Here is a 13037-nt window from a genome sequence, read left to right as displayed (position 1 = left end):
ATATATACTGCATTGTATAGATATAATACTTCAAAAATTATGGCATTTTTCACACTATAAAGTTAACTGCAAATCCCTAGTTACTCTGAGGGCAAAAAAATCAACCCTCTGTTTTGCACGACTGTGGGCATGACACAAACAGCAGACTTCATCCCTGACTTCTGGGCAGTGAGTGGCTAAGGCGGTACAGGCACATGGCTGGCCATGAAGAGAATGGACACACACCATAGGGGAGGCCCCTCAGTAAAGGCACCTCAGTGTCAACCAGGTCCTCAAGGGAATACGCGCTGGACATCAACAGGCCCAGAAAGGCAGTGAGAAATGGGGGCAGGAGGAGAAAAGCAGGACCCCATGACCACAGGAAGCGCTGCAAATCAAGGAGCGAGTGCAGAGACGTGCTCATGACATCCCGGACAAAGTACATCTATGCGCAATCTCCCAGAAATTCGTAACATGCTTAGATGTCCAAGTATTTCACCACCTAATCTCTGCATGGTTTCTTTTTCTTTTTCTTTTTTTTTTAGTACCGGGGATCAAACTCGGGTCCTTGTGCTTTCAAGGCAGGCAGTGGAACCACTTCTCCTGAAGTACAGACAACCAACAAAATCTTGAATGTATTACCTTGGTAGCATCTTTCAAATAATTGAATATGGTTACTTCCAAAGCAAATTCTTCACCTCTGACAACAGAGTAGGGAAGATTCAAAAAAATGAAAAATGGTTGGAAGGCTTGTAGCTGGAAAGAACACAGGGAAGGCATATTTTTATTCTGGTCAAAATACTTCACATTATACCTAATTAAAAGCAGTCTTCACAAAGCCTGTAAAGCTTATAAGTCCACCTACTAATGTCTACTTGCTTATCAACAGAAAGCACAAAAGTGATCCCAAACGAATAACAGCAAATTGACTTGATTTACGGTATTTAATATAATAATCACTATACATTAGTAAGCACCTACCAGGAACTAAGAACATCATAAGTTATATCACTTAGTCATTACAACCCTCTGAGGGTGTTACACTCACAGGATGTTATTTTACAACAAAGAAAACTCTGGAGATCTCTGTAACTAGTAAAGGCTCACATTATGGCACACAGAAAAGCCTATCTGATGCTGAAGCGAGTTGCTCCTCTGTTAACACTGTGTTTACTCCGTGAGCCCCCTGAAAAACCACTGACCAAATCAAATCGCTGTTTCAAACGAGTACGGGAAGTCTCTGCTCACTCCCTTTCATAGCGACACACACACACACACACACACACACACACACACTCCTTCTACTCTTCCTCCTCCTCCTCCTCCTGTTCCTCTTCCTCCTTGGTGATCCTGTTCTGATCCTGAGCCTAAAGGGGATGCCCAGCTGCTCCTCTATCTCTGAAGCTAAACCTAGACTGGTTTAAGTCAGTGGAGTCAAGGGTGGCAGTAATTCGGCCTACAGGTTTATTTGGACATTTGCAAAGACGTCTTGGACTGTCACAAAGACTGGGGGTGTTACTGGCACCCGGCCAGGAAGTTCTACCATGCCCAGGGAGTCTCAATCAATGGAGAACTGTCTAGTGCTCCTCATGACTCCTGAACATTTCTGTAGACATTCATGTAAAGTAGCTATTTAAAACCTGCTTTGAGCTGGAAAAAATACAAGAAAAGGAAAAAAATGGAAACAAAGTCTTTGTAAATAGAGAAGGGAGGAGCGGGTAAACAGAGGGCAGGGGAATGGGGAAAAAATAAGAACCAAGATACATCATGTAAAGGTACAAGATTCCCGTGATGAATGTAAACTATACTGTATACCTAAAAAGGACCAATAAACTTAATGAAAAAAAAATGGTCTGAGCTTACAACATAATTCCAGTTTATATACAAACTCAAAGCATTTTTCAACATGCAATGAATTTCTCACAGATACAACTATTTTGTAAATCAAGAGAACACTGCATCTTATTTTGTGTGTAACTTCACCAAAAGTTGCTCGCTATTTCAGAAATCTACAATACCAAAGGCAGTGGTTCTTTAGCTGCTGAACTCAACACATGTACATCAAACTGCATTCATAACTTTACGTGCAGGGTGGCTCTGCCTGCTGCAAATGTTTATGTTGCCTGACCACTTCCATCCTAAAATACGTATTAAGTTACTATACACATTTTCCTTTCATTTCCATGTATGTGGGTATGTTATACTTTCTATAAATTTCATTTGGGGATGGTAAAAAGGCAACACAGACTTTTATGAGCAGGGAGTGCCAGGTACTGTACCAGAAGTGACAGCACTGGTCTAGGGTACACATGGTCATTCTTACTCTTCTTGGTCACTGGAAACAAAATGTGATGCAATTTGACCAAGGAGATGTGAAGGAATCACCTTCACCAAGGGACATCTTGAGAAGTTCTGCTCATCCTTTGAGGGACACTCGGAAACATCCTTTTTCTTTCCTTTCCATGGGAAGTTGTTAGATCAGCTCAGTAATAAACTTTCCTACCCAAACCTTAATAGAGACTTGCCAAGTCATTTAATACAGCTCACATTCTAAAATTTGAAACACATGGAAAGCGGAAATGCAAAGCCAAAGAATCCCTAAATCATGGCAACATCATAAGCAATCTTTTTTAAAAATCTATCAAGTAGCTGAAACTCTTAGCTTCAGGGTAGTGTGACGTTAAGAGCAGCCCTTAAAATGCTACCTGCACAGGAGCAGCTGTTAGGCCAAGACCTAAGTCTTCAGAGATCACAAAAGCAGTAGCCACCCAGGAAGTGACAGAATCAGGCACAGTGACTTCAAACTCCTGGTAAATCTTGGATCTGAAGTGAAGACAAACACAAAAATCAGTAAACCAAGAAGGGACACACTTCAAAATAAGTTAACATAACCAATTTGGGGGAAATTCTAATCTTCTGTCATTTATTAAGTTTAAAAGCATTTTAGCATAAAAAAGTAGATCTCGAGTTCTCACAAAGTAGATTATGATATTGCATACTGATCTGTTTTCCAATAAAATCTTTCTACAATGCTTATAGCTTCAGAATGATCGATATATTTTCATAATTCTGTACAGAGGATAAATATGCATTTCTAAACTTCACTCCCATTTTTTTCTCGATTGCAGAATAAGTTTTCTCTTTATCTCTGTCAGTGCCGGCTCTTTTTTGTTTATTTCTGTAGTGGTTGTTTGAGATTCATGTCTGATTGAAAGTATTCTTCAAAGTGTGACTGTAAAATACTATCTAGATTTTAAGGGCTTTTGTTTTTCGTTTTGCTTTTGTTTGTAGTACTGGGGATCAAACCCAGGGCCTGACACATGCTAGGCACACAAGCACCACTGAGCTGTATCCCCAGCCCAGATTCCAAGACTCCTCTACTCAGTTATCAGGGATCCCAGGGCTGCTCGGTGATGCTGAACCCCTTCCATACCTGCGCTCCTTCCCTGTGGCTGATGGGGTCTTACGAGGAGGCAGCTGTCCTGCCTCAGGTAACTGAGCATTTCCTGCGCATGGCCACAAATGTACTCCTAGCCTTTTTTCTCCAACTGTGAGACTTGAAGAACATTAAAACTATCCTTCATTTTTTAAAAGGCTCCCTACTCCTTAATGATACTCTGCAGCCTCAATCTGCATGCAACTTTATTAAATACCATAATTAGATTTAGTGACCGTCACTCTGAAACAAAAACCTCTTGGCTTACTTCATTCTTCGTTATACTATATTTGTGCTTAAATATTGCAATACAATGTTTATTTAAAACATACAATAAGCAAAATATATGCGAACAAAGAAGTTTATAACTGCTTACCCCATGTGGGTGTCTAGCCAAATCCAAGTCTCTGGAAAATGCTTTCTGACACGTGGACTACTGACTGAAGAGAAATCATGAATGTCTGCATAACCCTCTACACTTTCCTCTACAAATCTCTCAACATAGTCTGCAGTGTCATCTAAAAATAAACGGGAACAATGGTTAGGCACACAGTCATCCGAGAGAATGAACTGTAAACTTGATACACAGAATCATGGTCCCTCTCAGCTGGCTGAGATTTTAGAGTTCATCTTGAGAAACCTGAGAGGCACCAAAGTCAAGAGATTTACCAAAAACCATGTGAGCTGTGAGCAGTGACTTCAGAGCCAGAAATTTTTTTTTTTTTTTTTTTTTTTTTTTTTTTTTTTTTGGCAGGGGTTCTTTTTTTGTTTTGACCTGGAACTCACTATGTAGCCCAGGCTGGTCTCAAACTCACAATGATCCTCCTGCCTCAGCCTCCCAAGTGCTGAGATTACAGGCATGTGCCACCCCGTTCAGTGTAACTTGAAATTTTAATTGTCAAATCCCATTGTTAAAGCTTCCACAATTTTTCAACTCTCCTTTTAGTTCCTTTGTACCATTTAGCACTGGCTAGTCAGCCATGCTATAATTGGCCAGTTTACTGCATTTTTCAATTAAAATGGCCATACAGGCTTTCAATCATATATTCTTTGCAATTTCTATGTAAAACCAAAATAAAATGTAAAGAAAATTACACTGTTGTGGATCCCAAGAATATAAAGATGAATGCAATGAAACAAATAGAAAATTGCAATAGAGATTTTAAGGGTGATGACAGAGGTATATAAAAGATCTGTCACACAGAAAATGGTTAACAGTACATAGAACCTGAATGATGAAAGCAAATGCTAGGACAGAGAATTTCCGGGGAGATGGCGGAGTGGTAAAGGAGCAATAAATCAGCCTCTCCGAGATTCAGAATACAGACACTGAAAAACAAAAACTTGGGGGAGGAAAAAAGGTGAGAAATGGATGTCCGGGATCCAGGAAGGACCCGAAGTGAAAATGGCACCTACAGAAAAATTAAAGAGACAGCCACGATGCAGAGAAAGGAAAGGGCAACCTGAACTTTCTCCCCGGCTCCCGGCTCATGGCATGAGAAAAGAAGATGGAATCTACAGAGACACAGTGAAAGCAGATGATGACTCCAGAGGTCGCCAGAGAGAAACACACCAGTAGATTCTGTCTGCTGTAACAGCAGGTGAGGGGTGCACCTCCAAGTGACCACTGTATCCCCTGGAACACATACTTGGTCAGACACCATTTTAGGGGGAGAACAACTGAGCCTGGGACTCAGAGCAGCTTCAGCTTGGCTTCATCTCAGGGCTCCCAGGGTTGATTTACCACAGTGACTGGATGAGGGACATCACAGACGTTCATGATCGGGGAGCTGTGGGCAAGCTGGCCAAAGACATCTAGTGTGTTATAAGCTATGTGACCCAGGCCTCAACCCCACGACCAGGTGTCAAGTTCAGCCTGAACTTCCATGGATTTGAAAATCTCAAAATTAACACCACCAGCACCCCAATCCTCCTGCCACTTGCTGGGATTATCTAGCACGGATCTGGGCTCTGACTGCCTCCTCTGTCTACCAGCAAGAGTAGAGTCAGAGTCATGCCTTGAATTGGACACTGTCACAAAACTATAGACCCCAGAAGATAACCACAGGCTTGAAATCACAGAAAATTTTCTCTTTTTTTTTTTCTTTCTTTGCTTTTGTTTTTATTCATTTGGGTATTTTTCCTCTGATGGTTTGTTTTTGTTTCATTGTGAGGGTGAACACTGTTTTTAGTTTGTTTTTGTTTTGCCCTGACTTTGTTTTTTCTTTCTTTCCTTCCCTCCTGTCTCCTTCACCAGTTTCCTGAAGCTTGGGTAATCTTCCTCTGTCCTTCAGCTTTGCTTCCAATCTATTTTTCTTCTTTTATTTCTCTATTTTTGCCTCTTCTATCTCCTAAGGATAAAATTACTCTATGAAGTGGATATTTACTGTGTATAATTTTCTGATTTGTCTTAGTTTTGTTCTATAACTATAAATCTTGTACACATGGTTAACAATGACAAATTATTAGTTATCCACAGTCTGCATTTGAGGCTACTGTCTCTGCTGACTGTACCATTTTAGTCTAGGTGACATAGCTGTTGTGATCAACTGATCTTCCTCGTATGCCAATACCCAGACTGTCTGGGGACATAAACAATACTACAATCCAGTACCAAACATCTAGGTGTTAGGTCAAATGGGCTGGAACCTCTAATCCCTAATAAACAGAAGAGGCAGGATCCTGGGACAGACTTGAAGGCCAAGAGCCAGCTACTCCTAGAAGATATCTCTGAAAAGTAGTCATTTCTTAGAGATCTCAAAACTAGTAATAAAGCTACCTACCTAAGCAATTTACAAGCATCAATGCAGAAAACAAACAAAAAATAAATAAATAAAAAATGAGAAAACACAGAAGATGCAATCCCAGACCTCCAGCTCACCCAAGACAAATCCAAGGGGCACTGAGGTAGAAGAAATCAGAAGCTATCCAGCTGAACTGTCTGAGATGGTAACAATGGAAGTAACTAAGCAGATGAATCTCTAAAAATAAAGCAAAACAGAAAAAATTACACAGATAATTAAAGAGATGATGATCATAATTAAGGACATGGTTAGTGAATCCAAAGCAGATATATATTAAAAAATGAATAAATAAAGACACTTAGGAAAATGATGGAAACCATGAATGCCTAACATAGGAAAGAACTGGATTCCATAAAACAGAGTCAAACACATAGCCAGGAGATTTAAAATTCTATTGAAAGTATATGTAGCAGAATCAAACAATGTGAAAACAGAATATCATATCTGGAAGACAGGGTGTCAGTCAGTTAGCAATTGCCAAATGAAAGACTTCTTAAAAACAGCAAGGTACTATGAAAAATCAATCCAATAGCTACTAGAAGAATAATACAAAAGAATATGAAGAATACTATGAAAGAAGAATAATGTAAAATTAGAATGAATGAAAAATCAGAGGACAAGACAAAGGACATAAAATATCTGTTCACAGAAGTAATAACAAAAAACATCCCAAGCATGGAAAAAGAATTTGACATACAGATATGTGACATATATACAATGCCAATTAGCCATGATTGAAAAAAACTACACCAAGGCATATAATAGTCAAGATTCCAGAAATTTAACACAAGCACAGTATCAAAAACTATTAGAGAGGCCAGGGATTTAGCTCAGTGGTTCTACTGCCTACCTTGCCAGCACAAGGACCTGAGTTGGATCCCCAGTACCGAAAAGAAACAAATCACCTATAAAGACAAGCTCCTCAGAATTACAGCAGACTTCTCAAAACAAAACCTATGTCAAGCAGAGCTTGGAGTGAAGTATTTCAAGCCCTGAAAGAAAACAATCTCCATCTCAGATTGTGGTACCCTGCAAAATTACAATGGTACCTGAGTTCATGAACTTTTTTTTTTTTTTTTTTTTTTTTAGAGTAAGGAGAATTTATTGATAGAAAGATAGTTTCTGTTTAAGAGACAGAAGATGGTTTGGAAAGTGGGTTGCCCCGCAGTTCATGAGCATAATTCCTTCAAAGATTGTGGTTGCAAATGGAATTGGAAGAGAACCAAAACAAATTCAATGGTCAGGTTCAATGTCAACCTTATGGAGAAATTGGATTCTATTTGCAACCAATTCAGTTTATGACCAGAACTGTGAAAAGAATTAAGTTGAAGAAACAAGGTCCACCGTACCTTTCTAAATTGAAGTAGAAATATAATACTTCTGTGATTAAAAAGAGAAAAACCTAAATAACTTCATGAATGCCAAACCAACATTCTAAAAATTTCTGAAGGATATGCTAGAAAAAGACAACAATTCCAAGAATGCCAATAGAACGAATCCACTAGGTGAGGTAAGTAATTAAATAGAAGGGAAAGAAAGTGAATCAAAAGCTGGGCATGGTGGTGCATGCCTATAATCCCAGCACTTGGGAGGCTGAGACAGGAGGATCTCTGTGAGTTCGAAACCAGCCTGGACTACACAGTTTCAGGTCAGTCTCAACTACAGAGTGAGACCCTGTCTCAAAAAACCAAAAAGTGACAACAAAAAAAAGAAAGTGAATCAGCAACAGGAAAATAATACATGGACAAAGACAAGACAATACCTATCAGTTATAACCATCAAGGTGAATGGTTCATCAATCAAAAGAAACAGGCTGGCAGAATATATCAAGAAGCAAGATCCAACCACATGCTGCATACAAAAAATGTATTTAACTAAAAAAAGAAACTCATAAATTGAAAGTCAAAGGATGGCAAACAATATTCCACACAACAGGAACACACAAAAAAAGCAGGAATAGTTATTCTATTTGCAGACAGTGGATTTCAAGCCAAGACTGATCAGAAGAGACAAAGAAGGTCTCTATGTACTTGTTAAGGGAACAATCCAAGAGGAACAATAACAATCACAAATATACATGCACCAAATGCCAGCATACCCAACTATATCAAGTAAACACTAGTGGATACAAAATCAGATAAGCACTAATACAATTATAACAGGGAACCTTTAATACTCTACTGTCAAAAACAGACAAAACAACTAGAAAATCAACAAAGAAATATCAGAGTTGAACCAAACCTTTGAACAAATGAAATGAGCAGTTATCAACGGAGTATTCCACCCCAAACCAACAGAACACACATTCTTCTCAGCAGCATACCGGACTCTCTCCCAAACAGACCACATACCAACTCACAGAATATGCTTGTGTAAGTGCGAAAGAACTGAAATTATCCCATGTATATTATCAAGTCATGGTGCAATGAAATTGTAAATCAACAAGAAAAGAAACTACACAAAATACTTTAAGCGTGAAAATTAAATAATACCCTCCAGAACAACCAATGGGTCACAGATGAAATTAAAGAAAAAAATTGCAGTTTCTACAATAAAATGATCATATGACATACCAGAACCTATGGGATGCAATCAAAGTAGTCCTACCAGGGAAATTTATAGCCGTGAATTCCCACATCAAAAAAATAGAACAAGCTCAAATAAATAACCTAATGTTGAACCTTGAGCTTCTAGAAAAACAACAGCAAGTTAAACCCAAATCTCATACAAAGAAGGAAATCATAGAGATCAGAGCAGAAATTAACGCAACTAAGACTAAAAAAAAAAAAAAAAAAAGAAAGAAAGAAAAGAAAAAGAATCAATGGCTGAAAGGTTTGATTCTTTGAAAGATTAATTAAAATAGACAAACCCATAACCAACCTTATCAAAAGAAGGAAAGAAAAGACCCATATCTACTCAATTAGGAATAAAAAGGATGAAATCACAAGAGGTCCTGCAGAACTCCAGATCATTAGTACCTACTCTGAGGATGTGTACTAATATGACAGAAATTTCAGAAGAAATGAACAGGTACTGAGACACATATGAATTACCCAAGCTGAATCAAGATGATATAAAAATTCTAAATAATCTTGCTGGGCGTGGTGGTGGCACACGCCTGTAATCCCAGCACTCAGGAGGCTGAGGCAGGAGGATCACTGTGAGTTTGACAAGAACTTTAGAAAAGATCTAATGCCACTACTCCTCAAACTCTTTCATGAAGCTGGAAAGGGAACAAGACTCCCAAACTCATTTCTGGAAGCAAGTATTACCCTGATACCAAAACCAGAGAAGGATCCAACCAAAAAAGAGAACTACAGGTCAATCTCCTTAATGATCATAGATGTAAACATCTTCAATAAAATACTGGCATGTACAATGCAGCAAATCATCAAAAAGAATATATACTATAGCCATGTAGGATTCAACATATGCAAATCAATAAATGTAAAATACCACATTAACAGAACCAAAGACAAAAACCACATAATCATCTCAATAGACACAGAAGAAGCACTGACAAAGTCTAATACACATTCATAATAAAAACCTTACAGAAAATTTGAATAGAAGATCTTTATCTCAATCTGATAAAAGCCATCTATGACAAACCAAGAGCCAATATCGTATGAAATGGTCAAGAACCTAAAGCTTTCACTCTAAAATCAGGAACAGGACAAGGATGTCCACTGTCACCACTCCCTCTGTTCAATACAGTTCTGGAGGGCCAGGGATTTAACTCAGTGGTTCCACCACCTGCCTCGCAAGTGCAAGGACCAGAGTTCAATCCCCAGTACCAAAGAAAAAAATTTTTTTTCTGGAAACATTAGCCAGAGCAATTAGACAAGAGAAAGAAATAAAAGGAAAAGCATAGGAAAGGAAGAGGCTAAAGTATCATTATTTGCTGATGGCATAATACTCTACATAAAAGACCCTAAAAACCAAATTAGACTGCATAGTTGGATATAAAGTGAACACTCAAAAATCAATAGCATTTCTGTACACAAATAACAAATTCACTGAGAGAAAAATCAGGCAAACAATTTTCACATTCCCACCAAGAAAAATGAAATACTTAGGAATCAATCTAAGAAAGGAAGTGAAAGACTTTTACATTGAAAACTACAGACCAAAAACACAAGACCAAAGAGGATATCAGAAAATGAAAAGATATCCCTTGTTCTTGGATAGGCAGAAGCAATATAGTGAAAATGGCCATACTTCCAAAACTGTTATACAGATTTAATGCAATCCCAATCAAGATATAAATAGCATACAAAATTACAGAAAACAATTCTAAAATTCATATGGAACCAGAAGAGACCCAGAAGAGCAAAAGAAATTCTGGGCAACAAGGGTAAGGCAGGGGGCATCACAATCCCTGACCTGAAGTTATACTACAAACTACCGTGATAAAAACGGCATGGTACAGACAAAAAAAAAAAAGACCTGAGGATCAATGGGACAGATTAGAAGACACAGAAACAACTCCAAACACACTCAGTCACTTTATCTTTGACAATGGGGCCAAACAATTTCAATGCAAAAAAAGTCAGCCTCTTCAAAAAATGATGCTAATGCCAGGGATTTAGCTCAGGGGCACTGCTGCCTGCCTCACAAGTGCAAGGTCCTGAGTTCAATCCCTGGTACCAAAAAAAAAAAAAAAATGGTAAAATGGTGCTAGGAATACGAGATTTCCACATATCAAAGATGAACATAGACCCACATCTCTCACCATGCACTAAACTAAAATTGAAATGGGTCAAACATATCAATATAAAAACAGAAACACTTAATCTGCCGGAAAATAGAATAGCTAAGACTAGAAAACATAGGAGTAGGCAAAGACTTTATGAATAAAACGCTGACTGTACAGAAAATATTACAAAGAATCACCAACTGGGATTACATCAAATTTAAAAGCTTCTGCACATCAAAAGGAACCACCCACAGAGTAAAGAAAGAACCACACAATAGGAAAAAAAACTTTTACCAGCTGTTCCTCGTACTAAGGATTAATATTTAGAATACATAAATAACTCAAAAAAATCAGACCCTTCCCAAATTCAAAGACCCAATCCAAAAATGGACATCTGAAATGAACAGACATCTTTCAGATGAAGAAGTAAAAACAGCATATAAATCTATGAAAAAATCTTCAACATCACTGGTCACTTGAAAAATGCAAACTAAAGCAAGACTGAGATTCCATCTCACTCCAGGAAAAATGGCTATCATCAAGAAATCAACCAGTAACAAATGCTGGAAGGGCTGTGGTGAAAAAGGAACCCTTCTCCACTGTTGGCGGGAGTGTAGACTGGTACAGCCACTGTGGAAATCAGTGTGGAGATTCCTCAAAAAACTAAAATTGAAGTTTCCATTTGACTTAGCTATTTCCTTTTAATTATCTTCTTGAAAGAGTTAAAAGCATCTAAGAGTATGGCCTCAATGTGCATCCATTTAGCTATAAATGTCTCTAGTTTCTCATTCTCTATGGCTGAGCAGTACTCCATTTTATAAAAACACTCATTTTTTTTTTATGCAGTCTCCAGTTGATGGGCAGTTGGGCTGTTTCCAAGCTTTAGCTCTTGCAAACTCCACCAAGAACAAGGATGCACATATATCACTGTGGTATGATTCTTTTAATTCTTTTGGGAAGATACCCAGCAGAGGGATAGCTGGGTCAAATGGGATATCTAATCCTAGTTTTCTGAGGTATCTCCATACTGATTACACAGTGGTTGCACCAGTCTGCACTCCCACCAGCAATGGAGAAGTGTTCCTTTTTCCCCACAGCCCTGCCAGCATTTGTTATTGATTTCTTGATAGCAGCTATTCTTTGTGGGGTGAGGTGGAATCTCAGCATTGTTTTCATTTGCAGCTCTTGAATGACCAGTGATGCTGAACAATTTTTCATATGCTTATTTGCTATTTCTACTTTGTTTTTGTTGGGGTTTTTTTGGGGGGTGGTACTGGGGATGGAACTTGGGACTTTGTACTTGCAAGGCAGGCAGCGGAACCACTGAGTTAAATCCCCGGCTCTACTTCTTTGTCTCAGAAATGTCTGTTCATTTCAGATGCCCATTTTTGAGTTGGGTCTTTAAATATGGGAGAGCTAATTTTTTAAAATTCTTTATATCTTCTAGATAGCAGACTTTTGTGAAACATATAGGACACACATGTGTAAATACTGAATACTTTCTCTGGTGTGAAAAACTGAAAGTGTAAATAAGGATCAAAATATATAACAGATAATGTGAAATAGGAAGAAAAGGTCTGCAGGGGAAGGGGAAGTGGGAGGGATAGAGGAAAGGAAAGAAGGGAAAGGAATAAATATAAGAAAAGTCAAAATGGAATCAAAATCTTTGTAAATAGGGAGGGGGGAGGGGAGGGCAGGGGAATGGGGAAAAACTAAGAACCAAGATACATCATGTAAAGCTAAAAATTCCCAATGACAAATGTCAGCAAATTATATACCTAAAATGTACCAAAAAATTAATGAAAGAAAAAAATCTACTGTTACGTTTCTCCATTCCGCAAAAGTGCCAACTTCTTCATGTCTTCTTGTCCCCATCAAAATGAAACTGACAAGTCCTCCTAACCAGCCAGCTTACTTCATCTTCACTGTGGTATGGGTGATCACACACATCTTACCCTCCACAAGGAAGATTTATGAGTAAAAGAGGTGACTTATTGGCCTCAAATTTAAAAAAAAAGAGTCCAAAGCATCACACCACAGTGACACGCACGTGCCCATGTTTATAGCAGCACAGTCTGTAATCGCTAGATCTCAGAAATAGCCCAATGCCCATCCGATG

General features: G+C 38.4%; 1 protein-coding gene across 1 annotated transcript in view; it reads right to left on the bottom strand.

Annotated features, from left to right (window-relative positions):
• Positions 1 to 13037, bottom strand: part of Cd109 (CD109 molecule) — a 122604-nt gene that overhangs the window by 38674 nt on the left and 70893 nt on the right. Inside the window, exons 18-20 of the mRNA XM_010641203.2 lie at positions 3792 to 3933; positions 2685 to 2802; positions 622 to 735 (exon numbers count right to left, since the gene is read on the bottom strand). Coding sequence (XP_010639505.1) covers positions 622 to 735; positions 2685 to 2802; positions 3792 to 3933 — 374 coding nt within the window. The remainder of the gene's footprint in view (positions 1 to 621; positions 736 to 2684; positions 2803 to 3791; positions 3934 to 13037) is intronic.

This window comes from Fukomys damarensis, unplaced genomic scaffold (assembly GCF_012274545.1).
Source record: "Fukomys damarensis isolate Sample0158 unplaced genomic scaffold, DMR_v1.0_HiC HiC_scaffold_27, whole genome shotgun sequence".
In the NCBI taxonomy this organism is placed as follows: Eukaryota; Metazoa; Chordata; class Mammalia; order Rodentia; family Bathyergidae; genus Fukomys; species Fukomys damarensis.
The sequence above is the reverse complement of the archived record's forward strand: the minus strand, read 5'-3'. Positions and strand labels throughout refer to the sequence as shown.